The sequence below is a fragment of the Dunckerocampus dactyliophorus genome, chromosome 2 (genome assembly GCF_027744805.1).
Source record: "Dunckerocampus dactyliophorus isolate RoL2022-P2 chromosome 2, RoL_Ddac_1.1, whole genome shotgun sequence".
Classification (NCBI taxonomy): domain Eukaryota; kingdom Metazoa; phylum Chordata; class Actinopteri; order Syngnathiformes; family Syngnathidae; genus Dunckerocampus; species Dunckerocampus dactyliophorus.
Genome location: NC_072820.1, coordinates 39,308,032 through 39,328,834, shown reverse-complemented (window position 1 = coordinate 39,328,834; position 20,803 = coordinate 39,308,032). Strand labels below are relative to the sequence as shown.

The 20,803-nt window shown below is 42.3% G+C and overlaps 1 protein-coding gene across 11 annotated transcripts in view; it reads left to right on the top strand.

Annotated features, from left to right (window-relative positions):
- The window catches only part of arhgap17a (Rho GTPase activating protein 17a), a 38,601-nt gene that overhangs the window by 12,903 nt on the left and 4,895 nt on the right, over nucleotides 1-20,803 (top strand). For 5 of the 11 annotated variants that reach the window (XM_054760306.1, XM_054760278.1, XM_054760297.1 and 2 more), the window contains exons 2-19: nucleotides 96-135; nucleotides 8,617-8,721; nucleotides 8,892-8,924; nucleotides 9,358-9,434; nucleotides 10,177-10,288; nucleotides 10,439-10,515; nucleotides 10,646-10,763; nucleotides 11,390-11,458; nucleotides 11,630-11,711; nucleotides 13,447-13,574; nucleotides 14,710-14,821; nucleotides 14,903-14,984; nucleotides 15,073-15,153; nucleotides 15,230-15,343; nucleotides 15,425-15,516; nucleotides 19,376-19,523; nucleotides 19,830-20,114; nucleotides 20,455-20,603. In XM_054760306.1, the coding sequence (XP_054616281.1) occupies nucleotides 96-135; nucleotides 8,617-8,721; nucleotides 8,892-8,924; nucleotides 9,358-9,434; nucleotides 10,177-10,288; nucleotides 10,439-10,515; nucleotides 10,646-10,763; nucleotides 11,390-11,458; nucleotides 11,630-11,711; nucleotides 13,447-13,574; nucleotides 14,710-14,821; nucleotides 14,903-14,984; nucleotides 15,073-15,153; nucleotides 15,230-15,343; nucleotides 15,425-15,516; nucleotides 19,376-19,523; nucleotides 19,830-20,114; nucleotides 20,455-20,603 (1,904 nt within the window). The remainder of the gene's footprint in view (nucleotides 1-95; nucleotides 136-8,616; nucleotides 8,722-8,891; nucleotides 8,925-9,357; nucleotides 9,435-10,176; nucleotides 10,289-10,438; nucleotides 10,516-10,645; nucleotides 10,764-11,389; nucleotides 11,459-11,629; nucleotides 11,712-13,446; nucleotides 13,575-14,709; nucleotides 14,822-14,902; nucleotides 14,985-15,072; nucleotides 15,154-15,229; nucleotides 15,344-15,424; nucleotides 15,517-19,375; nucleotides 19,524-19,829; nucleotides 20,115-20,454; nucleotides 20,604-20,803) is intronic. The other 6 variants (XM_054760316.1, XM_054760288.1, XM_054760345.1 and 3 more) reach the window with 4 other exon arrangements.

The window sequence follows — 20,803 nt, the reverse complement described above, 5'->3', positions numbered from 1 at the left end:
TGTTTCTGCACCATTGCTCATATTTTACTGTGTATCTGCCATCCATGTCTGACAGTACTGATCTTTTTCCTTTCTGTTGTTTTTGTCACCCACAGAGCGGAGAAAACAGAAGTTCTCAGCGATGACCTTTTACAGGTAAACCATTAATCTGACTTGGTAAAGCTGTGACAAGCTCTTAACTCACACAGGGAAAGGCTGCATCTGTTGGGGCGTTGGCCGTGATCACACTTAAAAATATTTTGTTGCAAAACAATATGAATACTGCCTACTTGTCTGGACAATAAGATTTTTTTTTTTTATTGGAATGAAGTTATTTTGTCTTTGCCATATGTTGGTGGTTCTCAACTGGTTTGGCATCACGACCCACCATCACCACTCAATGGCAAGCGGTGACCCATCCCATCCATCCAGTCATTCATTCATTCTCTTACGCATATCGGGGTCCGGGTTTTTCAAGTCAAACTTCTCATATAGCTTGTATTTAAAGGTACTATTTGAAAAACAACGTGAGCTGCCGTGGTGAGACGCTGTCGCTCTCTTTATGGCACACTTTTCTCCAGCAGATACCTGCAGCTGTGTGTCGAACAGACCCCCTCGATGTCTTTCCCCTCCTGCTCAAGCTTGACAAAGTTGCCCATAAGAATGGCACGCACCCCGTGGCGGTTTAGCAAGTGAATAGCATGTGAGTTGCATTCACAAACGTTTTTTTTCCCCCTTTTTTCTTTTTACCTAGGCACAGACCCGCGACCCACTGAAAGCGGCTTAGCTACCGACTTTGGGGTCCCAACCCACCAGTTCAGAATCACTGCTGATTATACAATGTCTCCACCTGATAAGCGGACAGAGAACTGTTGACTGAGACAGTTGTGAAACACCTCCTCACTAACAATGAAGGCAGAGTGGTCTGGTCAGAGGTCACTGCAGTCACGGGTGTGCTCTGTATCTTCTCTTTTTGCATGTCAACACCTCTGGTGCAGGTCTCGAGGCAGCCTATGTGGCTATCTCGTGAATGTCTGAAGCAGCAGGTGGGGTTAACACTAAATAGTGGCTACTCAGTGAAGGCATACCAGCGATGAAGCTTCTTTGTGTACAACTGTGTGGTGTCATAGATGCAAAAGAAACAAACAAATTTTAATGTGGAAAAACAACATGGGGGAAAAAAAAGTGCGCAGCTCATAAGGGATAAGGGAAGTAAAAAAATACTGTGATCCAGAAGATGATGCCATGGCATTGCAACAATGCACTTTGTTTAAAATGCTTATGACACTAAAAAGTTTGGGGGAAAAAAACAACAATGTGCAACAACAAAATGTCAGTGCTCGCTTAATTAAACATTTTTTGTCATACTGCTGTCATAGATAAATAACTATGAAATAGTAGTGAAATGAAGTGGTGATTTTGACATGCCCCCCAGCGAGCTTTCTGAACCAACACTGTCTTGATTGTGACATCACTACCAGAACACGTTCCAGGAACCAGATTCAAACACATGCCACCAACTGGCAGCTATAACGAGATTAACATGTGTTTTGGTGTCATGAGCACTTTAAATGTCATCCTCTGTATTGCTTACAAGCCACGAGGGGTATATTTACATATCTGGGGATTGCTGTAATACATTGTAATGTATTAACCCATTGTATAGCCCTCGATTTTGGCTAATGACTTTATAGTGTTTCACTTTCATGCACCTGTCATGGAATCAATTCCCACTGGTAACCAGTTTAGGGTACCGGTATTCTCCACTGGGATAGGCTTCAGCCTCTGTCAGAACACTGAACAGCATAAGCGGTAGAAGGATGGCTGCATATAGCCATTAACTGATCTCTAGTCTCATCAGTCTTTGCTTTCCCTAAATGGTAGTGTCCATTCCTTGTTGCTCCTTAATAGTGGTGAAACCACAAAATACTAAGGCATGAACAAGGAGCCTGCTTGTACAATGTTAAAATGCTAAAGTGTGGGTTTTGAAATTTGAGAACAGCATGGTGAACTAGCAACCAACTCCTGTCACACTTAACCTGATGCAAACGGCAAATATTTTTTGCCATTAATAGGTCATTGTCTCAAACCAGTGTGTCATATTTGCTATTCATTTCAAACTTGTCCACACCTTTCTCTCGGAAACCAATAAACAAATACAGGCAACCAGGAAGGCACCTTCTCTATCTTGCTGTGGGATTCCCTGGCCTGTAACAAGTCATGGGATTGTCCCCGTTTGGCAGAACACACCCTGCTGCTCCCCTTTTACTGCTTGTGACATTAAGTTATGCCATGGTGTTCTGTGGGGTTTTTTTTGACCGCATTGAAGTAAAACCATTTCCTAATGACGCACAAGCTAAACACAACTTTTGGATTTTTTATTTATATATATATATTTTTTTTTACAGAGGAAGGGGAATCCCTCCTTGTTTTTTTGCCAGGTAGTAACTGGACTCATCTTGAGCAGTGTTACAAGCCTATAGATTTGTGCATGTCTCTCTGTGTGTGTTTGATAAGCTTCTATTCGACCCAGCTGTTTTGGGAATGCTGGGGGCCACCATGGGTCGTGAGTGACGTAAGAGCACGAGAGCAGTGGGAGGCAAAAAGCAGATGGGCGGTGGCTATCTGCTGTGGAATTCTGACTCTGTTTTGTTTTTGGAAGACAATTTTCTTTCCCTTTTGCATTTGTGCCCCTGTGTTTCTGCTCTGCTTGCCCCCCAGACCTCAATGTTCCTAATTATTTTTGGAACATTTCCCCCCTGTATGTTGCCTACAGGCACAACTTTCTCCCTTCAGTAGTCTGTTAAGCACTGAAAACATCACCATTGTAAACATTTTTCATTCCAATTAAGACAGTGTGGAAGGTGTGATGGAAATGGCGTACACATTGTTGACACTGGCTGTTTCAGCCAAGCACCTGGCATCACAAGGACAGTGCACAGCTTCACTTGGCATTCAGCCAAAATAGCTGTGACTCCCAGCTCATCAATGACAGTATTATATCTCAAACACAGTGAATCTGTGTCGCTGGGCCACAGACAGGAGAAAGTCTGTGTAACGTTAAAGGCTCTCTAACATTAATGAATGCCTCAGTCCTGTGCACAGCTCAGTGAGTGTTGCTATGGAAGCACTTCCGATGAACCATGTGCTTCTAAGATAACATTCCAGTGTCGCTCCGCAGGGACCGACCTTATCAATCACGGTTGAACTCTGAACTCCAAACCCTTTCAAGGCAGCTGCATATCAAATCTATGCTCAACCTCATTAGCTATTAAGACATTGCCTTGTTGCTTTAAATGGACAAAATAAACTGAACAAAATATGGTCCAAAAAGCACATGAAGGAAAACTGCACTTTTTAAGGAATTTTTGCCCATCATCCACAATCCTTATGTGAAACATGAACTCATATTTCTTTCTCTTGTCTGTGCGTTCTAAAGCCAGAAAACGACTTAGTATGAGCAAGGTAACAATGGATGTCATGGGACACACCTATTTTGACGATGAAGCCCTCTAAAAAAACCCTCTAACAACGCTCTATAATTTTATATACATGCTGTGATCATGCATTAACAGGTACATTCGTGTTAACATGTAATAGTTACAGTATTTTTCCTTATTTTGATCATTTTAACATTACTGGAACTACTTTCCTAGGCGCATTGATTTCACATAGCTGATAGGAAGTAACGAAACTTCCGTCAAGAACCGCAGCACACAAACGGCGGCGTGTCTGTGCCATTACTAATGATAGACAACTACTTTTGGACAAATGAGGAACCAGAACCTTACCTTTTAAACCTGAATATACTGTTAGCAGGATGAGCTACAGGTTATCAGACAAGATTCCCCCTAACCCCCACTTAACGATAGTGCTAAAAGTTTCATGGATAGCAGTATAGTGAAAACAGTACAATGCCCTCTCATTGGAATGGCTGTGTCTTTCAGCACAAGACTTGTGTTCCCTGTAGAGCTTGTAAATACAACATACTCCTCAGGTAAAAATACTGTCAAGCAACCTATCATAGTGTTGAGTCTTTGTAGCGAAGTTAAGAGCCAGTAGTATCCACTCTTCAGTCTGTCTCGTGGCTTAGTTGGTAGTGTGTGGGATCTCAAAGTTGACCATCTTTTTGGCTTATTGCCACAACCTTCTACAATACACATGCAAGGCATGATTTACTTTATTTTCCGGACTATTAAGTCACACTTTTTTTCATCGCTGGTCCTGCGACTTATACTCCAGAGGAACTTATGTTTTTTTTTTTTTTTTTTTTTTTTTTTTTTTTTTTTTTTTTGACACTGACAGCCACGAGAGGGTGCTCTAAACTTGTGTGCCAGTATCTGCTACTCCTATCACTCCTTTACCACTGAAAATCTGCAATGCAAACATCAACTTATAAAGACAACTGAGAATGGAACACAAATGCCCCCAAAAAGAAAATAATTTTTCTGCAGATTACAAGCTCCAAGTAAACTAGTTATGTTATGTTATGTTGTTTAGGCTATAGTTATCTGAATTACGGTTAATATCTTACGTTAACATACGACCTATTCGCGTTGCGTTAACAGATGCCTATTTAGCCAATTGTTCTCCATTTTATTTTTATTACTAGGCCTGTCACGATAATCGATAAGTCGATTAATCGAAGAATTAAAAAAATAATAATAAATTAGTCGGTCATTTTGCTGGCCTCGATAAATTGACATGTGCGTGTTTGTTTTCCTCTCCCTCCTCTCCTCTCTCTCTACCGCATAGCCTGGATGACAACAGCGTTCACACTCCGCAAAGGTGAAGTTAGTTTTATGTTGGTCATTAGATATTCGTCTCCGTCGCTGCTATTTTCACATTGGCAGTTGGATATTCAGCTCTGTAACAACAGCGTAAGTTTCCTCTCTCTGTGGCCAGGCTGATCTCTATGGTGCGGGAAGCTCGCGTGTGGATATATTCCCCCAGTAGACCGCTCATTCACAGCGGCAGACTCAGGCTGTATGGGTAGTGCTTTAGTGCTTGTTAATGTAACCCAGCGTTTTAGTTTGGCCGCTGACTTCGTGCTTCATGAGGCACTTGATAGCTACCTCACTCAGCCATTTTCAAAACACATTTAAAAGCTCTTGACATTGCAATTACAATGTTTGAGAAATTAATGTTTGCTGCTTTTGATATGATCTACTTGTGTTATTATGCCAGATAATTGACAAAATGGTCTCAAAAAACTTAAAAAACAATTTGTAGGGCAATTATCATCCAGCAAAATTTGTTATCGTGAGAGGCATTGTCATGACTATAACTTGCCTTTCAAGATGAAATGTCTGTTCTTGGTCTCTGACTTTATAAAATAAATTCCCCCCCCAAAATGCGACTTATAGTGCAGTGTGACTCATAAATGTTTTTTTCTTCATCATTGTGCAGTTTTGGCTGGTGAGACTTACACTCTGGGGCGACTTATAGTCTGGAAAATACAGTATAACCTAGCATTGACAAAACTCTGAAACAACACAGCCGCGGCTGCAGTAGGTAGTGTACCACTCAGCAGTGGCTTGAGGCCTTGTGAGTGAAGCTGAGACTGGCAAGGCATTGTGTTAGTCCGCCAGATGAATGTAGTTCTTTGTGTTAGCTGCTACAACAACAATATTGCTGTAGCTTCACGATTCAAGAGTTTTACAGTATTGTCATATGTACAGTAAAACAGGTAGTTATACTACGCAATGAAATTCTTATTCTGTTCATTCTCCCAAAAAAAAGAAAACACAAGAAAATTAATAAGAACATAAGAAAACATTAATAGCAATAAATTAATCAACAACAACAGAAGAGACATTAATGCCAATAAATTGAAAAAAAGCAGCAATAACATGTTTAGTGTGATGAGTGTGTGCGTGTGTTGCGTGTGTGATGCTTTGTTGAGAAGCCTGATGGCCTGGAGGTAAAAGCTGTTAGCCAGCCTTGTGGTCCTGGACTTCAAACTCCTGTAGCATCTGCCTGACGGTAGGAGTGTGAATAATGAGTGTTGTGGATGTGTGCTGTCCTTCATGAGGTTGTGTGTCTTTCGTAGGACTCTAGATTTATAAATGGCTTGCAGTGAGGGCAGGGCTGCCCCCAACAATGTTCTGTGAGGTCTTGATCACCCGCTGGAGTGCCTTCCTATCACGTGTTGTACAGTTACCGTACCAAACAGTGATGGAGGCGGTAAGGACACTTTCGATAGTGCATCTGTAGAAGCAACTCAGGATTGTGGTGGACATGCCAAATTTCCTCAGTCTTCTCAGGTCTCCTTTGGGACTTCTTCAGAATTTGTTGGGTGTTGTGAGACCAGGTGAGGTCCTCGCTGATGTGTGTGCCAAGGAACTTGAAGGTTTTCACCCTCTCCACCTCAGTCTCATCAATAAACAGGGGTCTATGCGGCTCCTTTTCCCTTGTTCTTGGGTCGATGATCATCTCATTACTCTTATCTGTATTGAGAAGGAGATTGTTATCACGACACCAAGCTATGAGGTCCGCCACCTCTCTTCTGTATGATGTTTCAACACCACCAGTGATCAGTCCAATGACTGTAGTGTCATCCGCAAATTTAATGATGTTGGTGTTGTTCTGGGAGGCCACGCAATCGTAGGTGAAGAGCGTGTAGAGGAGCGGACTCAGCAACACACCCCTGTGGGGTCCCAGTGCTTACAATTCTTGAGCTGGATGTGCGATTGTGGACTCTGACTGACTGGGGCCTGCCTGTGAGAAAGTTAAACACCCAGTTACAGAGGGAGGGAGACAGGCCAAGTGTGAGGAGCTTATCTGTGAGTTTGTGGGGGCTGACTGTATTAAAAGCAGAGCTATAGTCTATAAATAGCATTCTGACATTTGTGTCCTGGCCCTGTAGGTGAGAAAGGGCTGTGTGGATGGCAGTGTTGACTGCATCATCCGTGGACCGGTTCTGGCGATATGCAAACTGTAGAGGGTCCACAGTTGCCGCCGGGATGCTCTTTTTGATGTGGGTCATGACTATTCTTTCTAAGCACTTCATAACAATATGACAATGTGAAGGTGAGGACACAGCATTCCCTGATCTCACGATGTTTTTTTCTTGTTTTCGAGGGAGCGGACGTTGGCTAGCAGCAGGCTTGGTAGCGGTGGCCTAGTCGTTCTAGCTTTTAACCTAGCATGCAGGCCGGCCCGCTTGCCTCGTTTACGCCTCGGATGCTTTGCTCGCTGGGTATTCAGCTCACCAGGCCCGCAGGCTGCTGCGTTCTCCCGGCGCAGAAGAAAGGCAAAGTCTGAGAGGCTAAATTAAAGTTCATGGTGAACCCTGCCGATGTTCAAAAGTGTCTCTCTGTTGTAATGTACTGCGTGAGTGTGTTGAATGTCCCAAATGAACAATAAAATAGCAAAAAATAGAAAAAAACGGGAGAGTGTCACAGAGACGTCTGCCACGGAGTGCGCCATCTTTGATCTTTTGAAATTTAATGATGCTGGTGTTGTTCTGGGAGGCCACGCAATAATAGATGAAGACCGTGTAGAGGAGCGGACTCAGCACACACCCCTGTGGGGTTCCTGTGCTCACAATTCTTGAGCTGGATGTGTGATTGTGGACTCTGACTGACTGGGGCCTGCCTGTTAGAAAGTTAAACACCCAGTTACAGAGGGAGGCTGACAGGCCAAGTGTGAGGAGCTCATCTGTGAGTTTGTGGGGGCTGACTGTATTAAAAGCAGAGCTATAGTCAATAAATAGCATTCTGACATGTGTGTCCTGGCCCTGTAGGTGCGATAGGGCTGTGTGGATGGCAGTGTTGACTGCATCATCCGTGGACCGGTTCTGGCGATATGAAAACTGTAGAGGGTCCACAGTTGCCGCCGGGATGCTCTTTTTGATGTGGGTCATGACTATGCTTTCAAAGCACTTGAAATTATGATATGAAATTATGACTTATAATTGGAGTGAGTGCTATAGGGCGATAGTCATTTAAGCAGTCACATTGCTCTTCTTGGGTACGGGCACTATGGTGATGGACTTAAAGTAGGTGGGTACAGATGCTTGTGCAAGGGACAGGTTAAATATGTCAGCAAGCACATCAGCTAGCTCTGATGAGCAAACCCGAAGTGCAAGGCCTGAGATGTTGTCTGGGCCTACTGCTTTTCGCGGGTTTGTCTTGTTCAGAACCCTGCAGACATCTGCTGATGTCACCATAAGAGGTGAGTCCTGTGTGCTCCCCAAGCCCAGCCACCTTCTCTGCTGGTCAGGAATTTGGGTTTCAAAGCGGGCGTAGAACTCATTCAGCTCGTCTGGAAGTCTGGTTTGGCTGGATGTGGCTACGCTACTCCTCTGTTAATATACAGGTCAGTTATGTAAATAGGACATTGTTGCCGTTTTTTTTTGTTTATTTTTTTTTAGGGCATTATCGTCGAAGTAGGTGTGTCCCATGAAGTCCATTGTTAGCGTGTTCATACTAACTTGTTTTCTGTCTTTAAAACACACACAAAAGGGAAAGAAATATGTGTTCTTGTTTCACAAAAGGATTGTGATTGTTAAATTTAAAAAAATAAATAAATAAATAAATAAAGTGCAATTTTCCTTCAAGACAGGATTACACTTAGTTTAAAGCAAGATTCCACAATGAGATTCACTATTGTTACATCTTGTCTTCTGCACAGATTGAACGGCGGATGGAGTTGGTGCGTGTGGTGTCCCACAACGCACACAAGAAGATGGTCTCGTGTCTGCAGGGACATATTGGCGCAGATGCAGAGAAAAGACATGTGAGTGGACTGTTGGTGTAACTGCTGAAGTGAAATTGTCGTCCTACTTGCAATGTCTGCAATGCGCCTTGAGTGGTCAACGTTTTCATTTCAAATAACTTAGTAATATCCCAGTAGACATGATGTATCTTTTGTGTTTTCTGCCCCACACAACCCAACACGCACTACAGTCCGTACCGCGCCTCTATACAGGAAATGGTCAGGTAAAAGAAAACACCATTGAAGTATTTCACCTCTACCACTTGTTCCATTGCATTTGCTCTTTATTCACTCTCACTAGTGCATGATAATTTGTGTTTTATTCCTCCATTAAAACCGGTTGTTGAGAGAATACATGTTTCTCTGTTGATAGGTGTTGGTACAGAACGCTTCCTTTCATAGACTCTCTTCTCCTGGTTGCCTCCTGTATCCCATTTAACATTTACTTCCCCCCCTTTTCTCAGAAAGCTCACTTCCTGACTTTTTGAATGCACCACTTACTCACGCAATGGAAAGTCTTGATGGCACTTCCATTGGCCTCCACCTCATACTTTTGACCAGCAAACAAGGGCGTCTGGTTATTTTAAAGTGGTTTATGTGTCAGGTTGAAAATAATCATTGTTCTGTACTTCTTCCACACAAACATGTTTGCCACAGAAAAAGCTTCCTTTGACGGCATTGTCTCAGGCAATGGTAGAAGGTGGGAACCAGCTGGGAGAAGACTCTTTAATAGGGTGAGTCCATCATTGACTGACATGACAGAAAATCATTAGGTTGCTATACAGGACGGCTGCTCCTCAGGGAGTGTTAATGATGAGGTCACACATGCAAGACAAGCAGTCATTGTCGGACTTTAAACATCTCCTTCTCTTGAGGATCTGACCATTCCCTGTGGCTAAGCAAAATGCACAAAATAGGATGTAAAGACCTGTTTTAAGTTTCTGAAACTAGTAAACGGTCACGTCTGTCTGGAAATAATGAGGAAGAGAAAGTGCACTGGATCATCTCAGCATTCGCATCAACATTGAGCCCACCTCAATTCACAATTCCATAGTATGACATTGAGGTTATGGACTGGAAACAGAAGAAGAGCATATAGCATAGTTGCCAAGGCCTCCCTCAATGTGCTGATAGAAACAGAAACTACACTTAACAAAAATATATATAAATGCAACACTTTTTTTTTGCTCCCATTTTTTTATGAGATGAACTCAAAGATCTAAAACGTTTTCCACATACACAATATCACCATTTCTCTCAAATATTGTTCACAAATCTGTCTAAATTTGTGATAGTGCACAATATTTCAGAGAAATGGTGATAATGTGTATGCGGAAATTGTTTTAGATCTTTGTGTTTGTCTCATAAAGAATGGCACCAAAAACAAAAGTGTTGCGTTTATATTTTTGAGTGTAGAAGGATAAATAGGACACACCCTGAAACCCACTTCTTCTCTTCTATATTATGTCTTAACAGGAAGATGATGGAGGTGTGCGGAGATGCAGAGAGCCGACTGGCATCCGAATTGATGCAGCACGAGCTGCAGATTGAAAAAGACGTCTTGGATCCTCTCAGCCAACTTGCAGAGGTCAGACCTCAAACAGCAGCTGGACATAAGTCATATTTGTGCTTCCACGTTAACACAGATGTCTTACATCATTACTTACTCTTCTAATCAGGATGCAAGTTTTGATTGTCATCCAGGAAAAGCCCGGTTCTGATTGTTTTGTTTCTGTAGGTGGACATCCCCAACATCCTGAAACAGAGGAAGCAGTTGGCCAAATTGGTGCTGGACTATGATTCTGCCAGAGCGAGGTTTGTTTTCACCACTGTGGCGTGAATTTGGGTCCTACCTTCCTCGTGACGTTGACATTGTGGTGTTGTAAAGATAAACTCATCCTGTGTGTGTGTGTGTGTGTGTGTGTGTGTGTGTGTCCAAACACAGATGGTTGCAGGCGACCAAGTCAATAATCTCAGGAACAAACACTCAAGCACTGACAGCCAAGGCTGATCTACTCAAGGAAGAGGTGGATGAGGCCATGAACAAAGTGGAGCTTTGCAAGGTATCAAACAGCTTCATTGCGTCCGTCTTAACCACCGGTTTCCAGATATTTGGACTTAGGTATGGAAGCATCTATGACAACATGGCGTTCTTACACAGTATACTGCTTGATCAGATGACACTTAAATGAATAATCAAACCAGTGGTCTTTTATAGTGTCCCTAGACTGAGCAGAAGAAACTGGGCGTGGTCAAACATTTCACCTGTGAAAAAGTTATTACAGCAATTGAACATTCCAAGACCTTTTGGGTTGTTTTTTGTCTGACCCAGTTTGCTGACGCACACGAATGTCTCAAAATGGCCCGTCAGCTCCATGTGCATAAGTCTGTCTATTGAAGTTTTTCATTGGCGAGTTTTAGTGTCACTCTACTGCAGGATATGTGTCAGGTTTTTTTTGCCCAGGAAGCATTAGAGCCTTGTGTTTCCCCCTCAACAAGTAAAGCAGGAGGTTTTATGACGTACATAGTGCACAGCTTTTTGCCACTTCAGTAAAACTTCAGACCATTCATTTGATGTATTTTAGTGAGGACACTTAGAAGTGCTACACTTATTCAGTTGAATTACACTGCGCTGGAGAGCTACTACTTACTACACATGCACTTTTAATACCATGTTTTCTCATACTAGGACCAGCTTGCCGCAGACATGTACAGTTTCTTCTCAAAAGAAGGAGACTATGCCTGCTATTTCGTAACGGTGAGTGCAGTGAGTCAACACGTTCAACAAATTAAAACATGAATGCTGTGGGAATGCTCACAGCTGTTTTGTCACTTTAAAAGCAGCATGCAGGCCAGTCTCGCTTTCCTGTTTAGTTTGTCTTATTTTGCAGCCTTCATCATTTTCTCTTCTTCTTTTCTCTTCCTGTAGCTCCTAGAAGCTCAGGCAGAATACCACAGAAAATCGCTCACTCTGCTGGAGAGTGTCTTGCCCACCATCCAGGCTCAGCAAGGTAAATCATACAATAAATTATTGTACCCAATGCAACATTAAACAGTAGAGCTTTGCAGAAAAACATTTTTACAAGATGCCACTCGGGCACAATATGAGAAAGACTAGTGTTGCAAATATGCATTACCGCATGGGCCGTGCATTTGGTACCTGGGCCTTCAGTGGGGACGTAACTGACTTAATACACCTCTTAATACCATCATACCAATATTTGGGAGGCAGGTCGTCCAAAAACCGGAATGTTGGCGGTTCGATCCTCGCTCCCTCTGCTCCTCACTGTTGTTGTGTCCCCGGGCAAGACACTTCACGCACCTTGCCTCCAGTGCTGCCCACACTGGTGTATGAATGTGAGTGATGGTCGGAAAGGCCGTAGGCGTGAATTGGCAGCCACGTTTCCGTCAAGCTACACATGTAGCTTACTACAGATGTCGCTTACTACTACCAGTGATACTACTAGTTATCACATCACAATTCTGCAAACCCATAAATAATATATAAAAACGCATTATACAAGGTGTGCCATTACAGAGACGGGAGCATTTTGCATGCAGTCGTCCCTCGCTACATCGAGTTTCGATCATCGCTCCCTTACTCTATCGCGATTTTTCAAGAATTAATGAATAAATTATCGCTGTTTCGTGGTTGGCTATGGCTCATTATTCGTCAGGAAATAGTGAAAGACAAGTTATACAGTATGAAGTATTCTGGTCACTCGGCATCAGTAATGACACAAAACATTGATGAGGCATGACATTACATTACATTATTACATTACCTGAACACTGCATGAGGTCAGACATGGCATGTCTGACGTGAAAGAGTGAAAAAAAGTTCTCCCTCCATTCCGTATGGAAGTGATACGTTTTTGGCTCCTTACTTAGTCCTTCTTCCTACTCCGTTTAGAATAAATAAGCTCGCTAGCATGCTGTGTTTAAACCAGTGGTCGTTTCTTGTGTTCTTGCAGTGATCTCGTAATCTGTGCATTACTAATGTTGCGTAAACAAAAATAATAAGAGTGTAAAGGTGACTTTAGGGGTGTTATTTCATGTCTACAGGGCTCTAATAATGGAAAACCGTATTTATAAAGTCATACAGGTTAAGTCAAACAGGTTTCCTATGCTCTTACTACGAAAATATTCCATTTATTAATATTGAATCCTACTTTGCGGAAACGTACTTATTGCTGGATGAATACCATTATTAGTAAGGCACGAAACCCAGTTAACCGTTTTTCTTAGCTGGCCCTGTGAGGTGAATCTGAAATCTGATTGGTTAAAGAAACAGCCCCGTGGCTAATATAGGTCAAGTTACATTGGCCACTACTGATTCTGAAGGCCCTGGGCAGATTAGATTGACACGGCAACACATTGAAGCTGAAATCTGGACAAAAAAACCCGAACATACAGTACACTTAGTGGTCTGAAGTGTATGTTAAATTTTTTTCGTCCAATCGCAGCCAAGAGACATGCTATGAAATGTAGATAATAAAGTGCTGGTAATAAATTAATTCAATTTCATGGAACAAATACTAGAATTTATGTTGTAAATGTGGACCACTGTTTTTGATAGTGTTATTGCCAGCAGAGAAGGCCTTGCTGGCCCTGACGGCCCACCTCCGACTTCTTTATGTCTCTTCTGTTGTTAATTGAACTGTTATTGGATGTTAAATGACTTCACAGTGCATATGTAGTGTCTTTTTGCAATACGTCACAAGAATTGTAACATTTTGTGCTCAGATACATGGACAGAGAAACCCGCCTTTGGCACGGCACTGGATGAACACCTGAAAAGGAGTGGGAGGGAAATCGCTCTGCCCATAGAAGCCTGTGTCATGATGCTGTTAGAGACTGGAATGAAGGAAGAGGTAATGGGGCAGAAAAGTGAAGTGTTATTCTAACTGACAGGTGCTCACAAAAACCACAGTGGTATGGTACCAAAGGGTGGAGCTAGACACCATGTTAGTTGATTGATTGGTCAGCAAACAATCGTCACACCCTTGCAGCGATAGTAAGGGAATGAGTAGAACACAAAATGTGTGTCTTGGTCTAGGTTTATTTTTCCAAACTGCTCTTCATTATAACCCATCCCCACTTTGGGGAAAATGGCTTAAGTCGCTCAATTTATGTAATTTTGTTCCTTCCTGTAGTCAAAAACAATGCAATACAATTAAGTACACTCATCCAAAATATGCAAGTTTATCACAATTTCCACTCAGAAATGACAACCGCAGCTCCCTTTCAAACAAATTGACCTTCTGTGTTTCCTATTAAGAACATCTGTCATTTGGTCACCAAAAAAAATAGTAATCCTAATCATCCTTTGCATCAGTCATGTAGCATTTAACCCACAACAGATGGCAAGGCTGCACTTTCAGAAGTGACCTTTCTTTGTTTTAAGATGATCTTGCTGCCAGTTAATTTCCTCCTTCGTATTATTAAAGCATAGAATGAGTATGCTTAAAACCTGATTGCTCATTGGTTTGTTTTCCCGTCTTAAGTAAAATAGGTGCTGGCGAAGCTCATTAAAACTCACATGGATCCATGGTTGCGATTAGTGGCTCGGCGAACTTGAAAGTGAGCTTTAAATAGCTTCTTCACATAAAGGTTGGCGCAGATGAGCGGATAGACAAACTGTAAACAGGGGAAACTTTTACACTGTTCCTACAGCGGGCTCAGCATGATGATTGAAAAGGTTGCAATATCCCCCTCTTGAAAACGAACTTTGAATACAATTGAGTCTACTTGTCTGCTGCTAATAAATCAGATTTCTAGCTGTGTGCAAAAAAGAGATCGTTTGAACTGCAAAGCCCTATTCAGTATCCTGGTGAATCTGTTCCATGCTGTTGCAGTGTGAGTACAGCCTTTGTTTACATGTCAATGTAAATAGAGTGCTCTGCTGCACACTGTGGTTATATTTATGTTTTTTTATGTGCAACTGGGATTGCACACACTTTGATTTTGTTTGCTGGTGAATAATGGCTGTTTTTGTTTGTGTGTCAGGGTCTGTTCAGAATTGCAGCTGGGGCATCCAAACTAAAGAAGCTAAAAGCAGCGCTGGATTGTTCCACTTCACAGTTGGAGGAGTTCTACTCTGACCCTCATGCTGTTGCTGGTACAACGTGTTTTTAATTCATGTCAGCATTTCCTATTTTTATGCAACAGCAATTCTGAATTTTTGCGACTGCAATTTTAGGAGCACTAAAGTCCTACCTGAGGGAACTCCCTGAACCTCTAATGACGCATCAGCATTATGATGAATGGACCCAGGCATGCAGGCAAGGCTCCTTTGTTGAAGCAAACACATGACAGATAATATACTTCATTCATTTGACATATCTAAGCTGTGCTCTTCCATTATTACAGTGTATCAGATCCAGACAAGAGGCTTCAGGCTCTGTGGGTTGTATGCGATAAGCTACCAAAGAACAACAAAACCAACCTGAGGTAAGCCACCTCGCCCACGTTTACAACAGTACATTAGCAAAACATATGCATTAGTGATCATAAATGTTTGATGTAGGTATCTGGTGAAGTTCCTGGCCAAACTGGCTCAGGACAGCGAAGTAAATAAAATGACTCCCAGCAACATCGCCATTGTTCTTGGACCCAATCTGCTTTGGGCCAAGACCGAAGGGTGAGTAAATGACAATGATAGGAAGCATTTCGTATTCAAATTACTTCACAAAATGTTTTTCATTCTATATGGGACATCCAGGAGTTTGGCAGAGATGGCTGCAGCTACCTCTGTGCATGTCGTGGCCATCATAGAACCCATCATCCAGCATGCTGACTGGTTCTTTCCTGAGGGTAGGTTTAGGCTGTTTCTAGCTAGCTATTTGACACCAGGGACGAACAGTCACTGCTTCGCCAGAAAGGTGTATAGATACAAGACTGTACACCCCTCATTATATAAAGTGGTGCGAAAAGTGTTTGCCCCCTTCCTGATTTATTTTTTTTTATGTTTGTCACACATAAATGTTTCAGATCATCAAACAAATTTACATATGACAACACAACTGAACACAAAATGCAGTTTTTAAATGCAACTTTTTATTAAGGGAGAAAAAAATCCAAACCAACACGGCCTGTGTGTAAAAGTGATCTAAACCTAATAACTAGTTGGGCCACCCTTAGCAGCAACAACTGCGATCAAGCGTTTGTGATAACTTGAAATGAGTTTCTTACAGTGCTGTGGAGGAATTTCAGCCCACTCATCTATGCCGATTTTTGTAATTCAGCCACATTGGTTTGGTTTGGTTTGGTTTAATTTATTTCGAACACGCATATGTCCGAAAAGAAGTAGGAAGAAGCAGAGCTTATTTAATCGTACCCCCTCTTCGTAGCACATCAATTGCTAATACATGTGTGTACATACAAACACGTGCATACATATATATACACCTACATCTGCACCTACACAAGTACGCACATTTTTACATATACAGTATACAGGTACACAAATGATAAAAAAAAAAAAAAAAGTTTTTATTTATTTTTTTTTTTTCCCTTTCTCCATTTTTTCCTCCTCCTTTCCTTTTCCCTTTCTATTTATCCTGTCCTTTCTCTCCTGTTGATATCCACATCGTCTTTAGTGTTGCACTGCTAGTGACGCTGGGTTTGTATACAAGAGTTCCTTTTATTAATTATGTCGATGTTATTGCTGTGGAATGTAGTCCTTCTCTGTCTTGTAGGGTGTTTCCTCATAGTAATATGATCTTTAATATGCATCTTGCGACTCCTGGACTTCCTTTTAGTTTGATGTAGATTTTCCCATTAGTGCTCCAAGTGTTTTGAATCTTTCCTTGCTTCCTCAGGTCTCGTGCTTTCCTGGCGATGTCGGACTTGCGTTTTGTGAGATGCTCATTCATGTAGACGTTGGTGCCTCTTAGCTTCTTTCCCTGTTTCAGCAGTGCAGCTTTGAATTCCCTGTTGGTGAACTTAATGATGACAGGTGTGGTGTTATTCCTGCCATGGAGTGGGACGCAAGTGTCAATACTGTTGACATCGACATCCACCTCCTTCGAGTTTAGGAAGTTAGCAATCTGCTGCTTTATTGAAGGAACATCTCTTGACTTGGGTGTGATTTGGAGCCCTGTGAGGACCACATCATTCATTTGTGCCATCTGATCCGTCTCGTCAATGAAGTTTTTAATTTGCTCCTTGATATTCTCCTTTGCTTCTTTCTCTTCCTCAAGGGTGGTGCGAAAGTCAGCATTATCCTTCAATAATGCCTTGATTTCATCTTGTAGAATGTTGATATCATTGCATAGTGCTGTATTTTCTTCCCTGGGGTCTTTAGCGTCCTTAAGATCAGTACATAAGGTGGCTTCCATATGGTTTATAGCCTCCTTGAGAACAGTGCGCAAGGCAGCGTTATCTTCCAATAATGCCCTGATATCATCCTGCAGAACCCTAACATCCTTGCAAAATGCTGTATTTTCTTTACGGTTTATCGCTTCCTGAAGAGCAGAGCGCAAGGCAGCATTGTCATTCAACAGTACCTTAATGTCGTCCTGCAGAGCCTTGATATCTTCCATAGGGTATTTAACCTCCTTAAGAGCAGCACCCAGGTCTGCATTTTCATCTTGCAACTTCTTGACCTCTTTTCTTAGTTTTTTGATATACTTGTTCTGTGCTCTATTTTCTGCCATAATGTTTGTGATACCATTCCTTATAATTGCATTTGAAGCTGAATGTTTCGCTGCCATTGAATGCAGTTTCTCAATTGCTTGCATTATTTGTGGTAGAGTGATCTCTCTACCCTCGAGGAACTCCTTGGAAGTCTTCTTAAACTCCAGGTATCCTGGACAAAGGGCTTCTATTTTTATGTCCATGTCAGAGCCTGAATCATTTTCCTCTTCGAGTTCAGAGCCAGTATCATTTTCCTTTGTGTTTGACATTGTTGCTAAGCAACCTCTTTGAACTTCAGCAGTTCGCTAACTAGCTAGACTTGCTAGCAGGTGTCTATACTTGTATCTGTACCTCTCGACTATCCAAGTTAAAGGAATTCAGATGGGGGATTCAGCCATCAGCGCTGATCCTGTGCTCATGAAGTGTTGTCAGGAAAGCACCAAAATAGTTAAAATTTCCAGTATCATCAACAGAGCTCCTGCCATACACGTCCTTCCCCGTCAAGGAAAAAAAAAAAAAATGTTCTTTTTACATTGGAGGGTTTTTGAGCATGAACCACAGGATTCAGGTCAGGACTTTGACTAGGCCACTCCAAAGTCTTCATTTTGTTTTTCTTCAGCCATTCAGAGGTGGACTTGCTGGTGTGTTTTGGATCAGATGTAGAACCCAAGTCCGTTTCAGCTTGATGTCACAAACAGATGGCCGGACATTCTCCTTCAGGATTTTTTGGTAGACTGCAGAATTCATGGCTCCACTTAGTACAGCAAGTCTTTCAGGGTCTGAAGCAGCAAAACAGCCCCAGACCATTACTCTACCTCCACCATATTTTACTGATGGTAGGTATTATGTTCTTTTTCTGAAATGCGTTACTTTTATGCCAGATGTGATGGGACACACACCTTCCAAAAAGTTCAACTTTTGTCTTGTCATGGTATTTTCCCAAAGGTCTTGGGGATCATGAAGATGTTTTCTGGCAAAATTTAGACGAGTCTTAATGTTCTTTTTACTCAGCAGTGTTTTTTGTCTTGGAACTCTGCCATGCAGGCCTTTTTTTGTCCAGTGTCTTTCTTGGTGGAGTCATGAACACTGACCTTAACTGAGGTAAGTGAGGCCTGCAGTTCTTTGAATGTTGTTGTGGGGCCTTTTGTAACCTCTTGGATGAGGTATTGCTGCACTCTTGGGTCGTTTTGGTTGGCCGGCCACTCCTGGGAAGGTTCACCACTGTTCCATGTTTTGGCCATGCAAACATTTCATTTAAAAACTGCATTTTGTGTTCAGTTGTGTTGTCAGTGACTGATATTTACATTTGTTTGATAATCTGAAACACTTAAGTGTGACAAATGTGCAAAAAAAGAAGAAATCGGGAAGGGGGCACTTTTTCACATCACTGTACTAACTATAAAATAATACTTCTCTGACAATATTCATTATACAGTAGTGATAGTTACTCTATCTTGGAAAATGCAGAATCTCAATGTTTTTCTGTTTTCATGCCAGTGTTGTATGGAGCTGAATAATGTTCCCTAGAGGTGTTGCCATCCTGTGGATGTAGTTCAACTTTACACACGTGATATCAAGTTCTTCAGGCCGCACACTAGTTGAGACTAAATTAGCATTTACTCTGCTGTTTGCAGCCAAGTAGTGAACTTCATTTTGCCTCAGTTGCTTCAAGACAGCTGTCTAATATACTGTATAAGCATGGCCCTAGTTTAGGTGTAACAACTATCTTGTGACTTTTAAATGTGTAATGCATCTTTTAAATGCTTCAAATTATGTTAATGCTAAAAAAGAACACATGCAAAGTTTAATTAGGACTGTCTGTCAAGAATCTTAACATGACTTTCTGCCCCGGCATGAGGTTACTACTTACTCAACATGCATGTGTGTTGGGTCTGATTCTTGCATTTTGGTCAAGCTACACCTTTAAGACCCATGACCAACAGTCCTCTCAGGTTGCAGCTTGTGTAGTTTGTCACAAGCATATAGCCTAACTACATTAGACTGATGTTTTTGTGTTGTTTTTTACATTTGACAGATGTGGACTTCAATGTGTCCGGCATGTTTGCAATGCCTGTACCTGCATCCAACCACAACAATCATCTGGATTATGACAGCGGAACTATTGAGAGGAAGAGACCAGGCAGTTTGGTGGGACCAGAGATGGACACAACACGCAAAGACAAGTAAACATCTTAAGTGTTGTTTAAATAGGTTTTAAGGTTTTTCAGCACTTTGCACACAGCGCCAGGCTCACACCAATCGTACACAGATGCTGATATAATTTCTCTTAAATACACATTTTATGTCAAACTTTTCTTGTGATTAATCTCACTTGAATAGTCTCTAACACTGTTCTCGAAGGCTGCTCTGCGTTCTCTATGGTGTCATGACAATTCTTTCTCCTGGTGTAATCATTACTCTTCTGATCTGATCAAACCTGTGGTTGTCTGTTTGTCTCCTCCACTTTCTCACCCGCCGTCGTCTCCCAGTAGCACCCCTAACAAGCACTCGGACCACACCCTCCGTAGAGGCAGTACCACCTTAGGTAGAAAGCAGCACACCTCACCTGCCTTCCAGCCCCCTTTACCCCCCGTGGAGACTTCAGGGCAGCAGGGACACGGCGCCGGGCAGGTGCCGCAGCCCTCAGTCGAGCCCCTTGCGCAAGCTCCTTCTGTGGGGACAGGGGGACCCGACATCTCCCATAGCGGGGCGCAGGGTCTTGCTGCGCTTGCTGCCGCTCAGCAGCTTCTAGCACAGCACACAGAGGAGCTCAGGTAAGAGCTGCTTGTCTGCTGTTGCCGCTGCTGCTGGGGAGGGAATGGGGATAACATTTTAAACTGCTTGTATACTTTTAGGAGTCACACGTTTAGACCCTTTTGTCTTGTCTTTTTACAACCATTCATCTTGCAGGAGCAGCACAACAATATCTGCTGTCATTCAGTCACTCTATTCTTCCCTATGCTTCTTTGTCTAAGTCACTGGAATCAAAAGATAAACTCTTGAGTCGGTTATTCTTCAAGACAACAACAAGCATGTGTGAGGTTTTCAGCATTGCAAAACATGATTCTAAATGCACCTAAATATATTTCTCTGTCCTTTTTCATTGCTGTTAAGCAACCCAAAGCTACGAGACCCCACAGCTGCTCCCGCACCCCTACTCCAGCGGAGTGGTTCTGGATCAGGCAGCCACGCTGCTGGCCAGCTGGGCAGCGGTACTAGTGGGGCGGGATCCATGGGGTCCAGTCCACATATGACACGCAGAGGTGAGAGTAGTACTGTATTGACCCAAATATAAGACAACCCCTTTTTATTTATTAACACGACAGACAAAATTAATCTTAATTGTAAAATCAGTTTTTCAATATACGTGAAGTAACTGATAGTAATGGCAACAAAGAATGACATCATATTTCTTAGATGCTTGGCAGTTGTTTGACTCTGCTTCAATGATCACCATTAACTC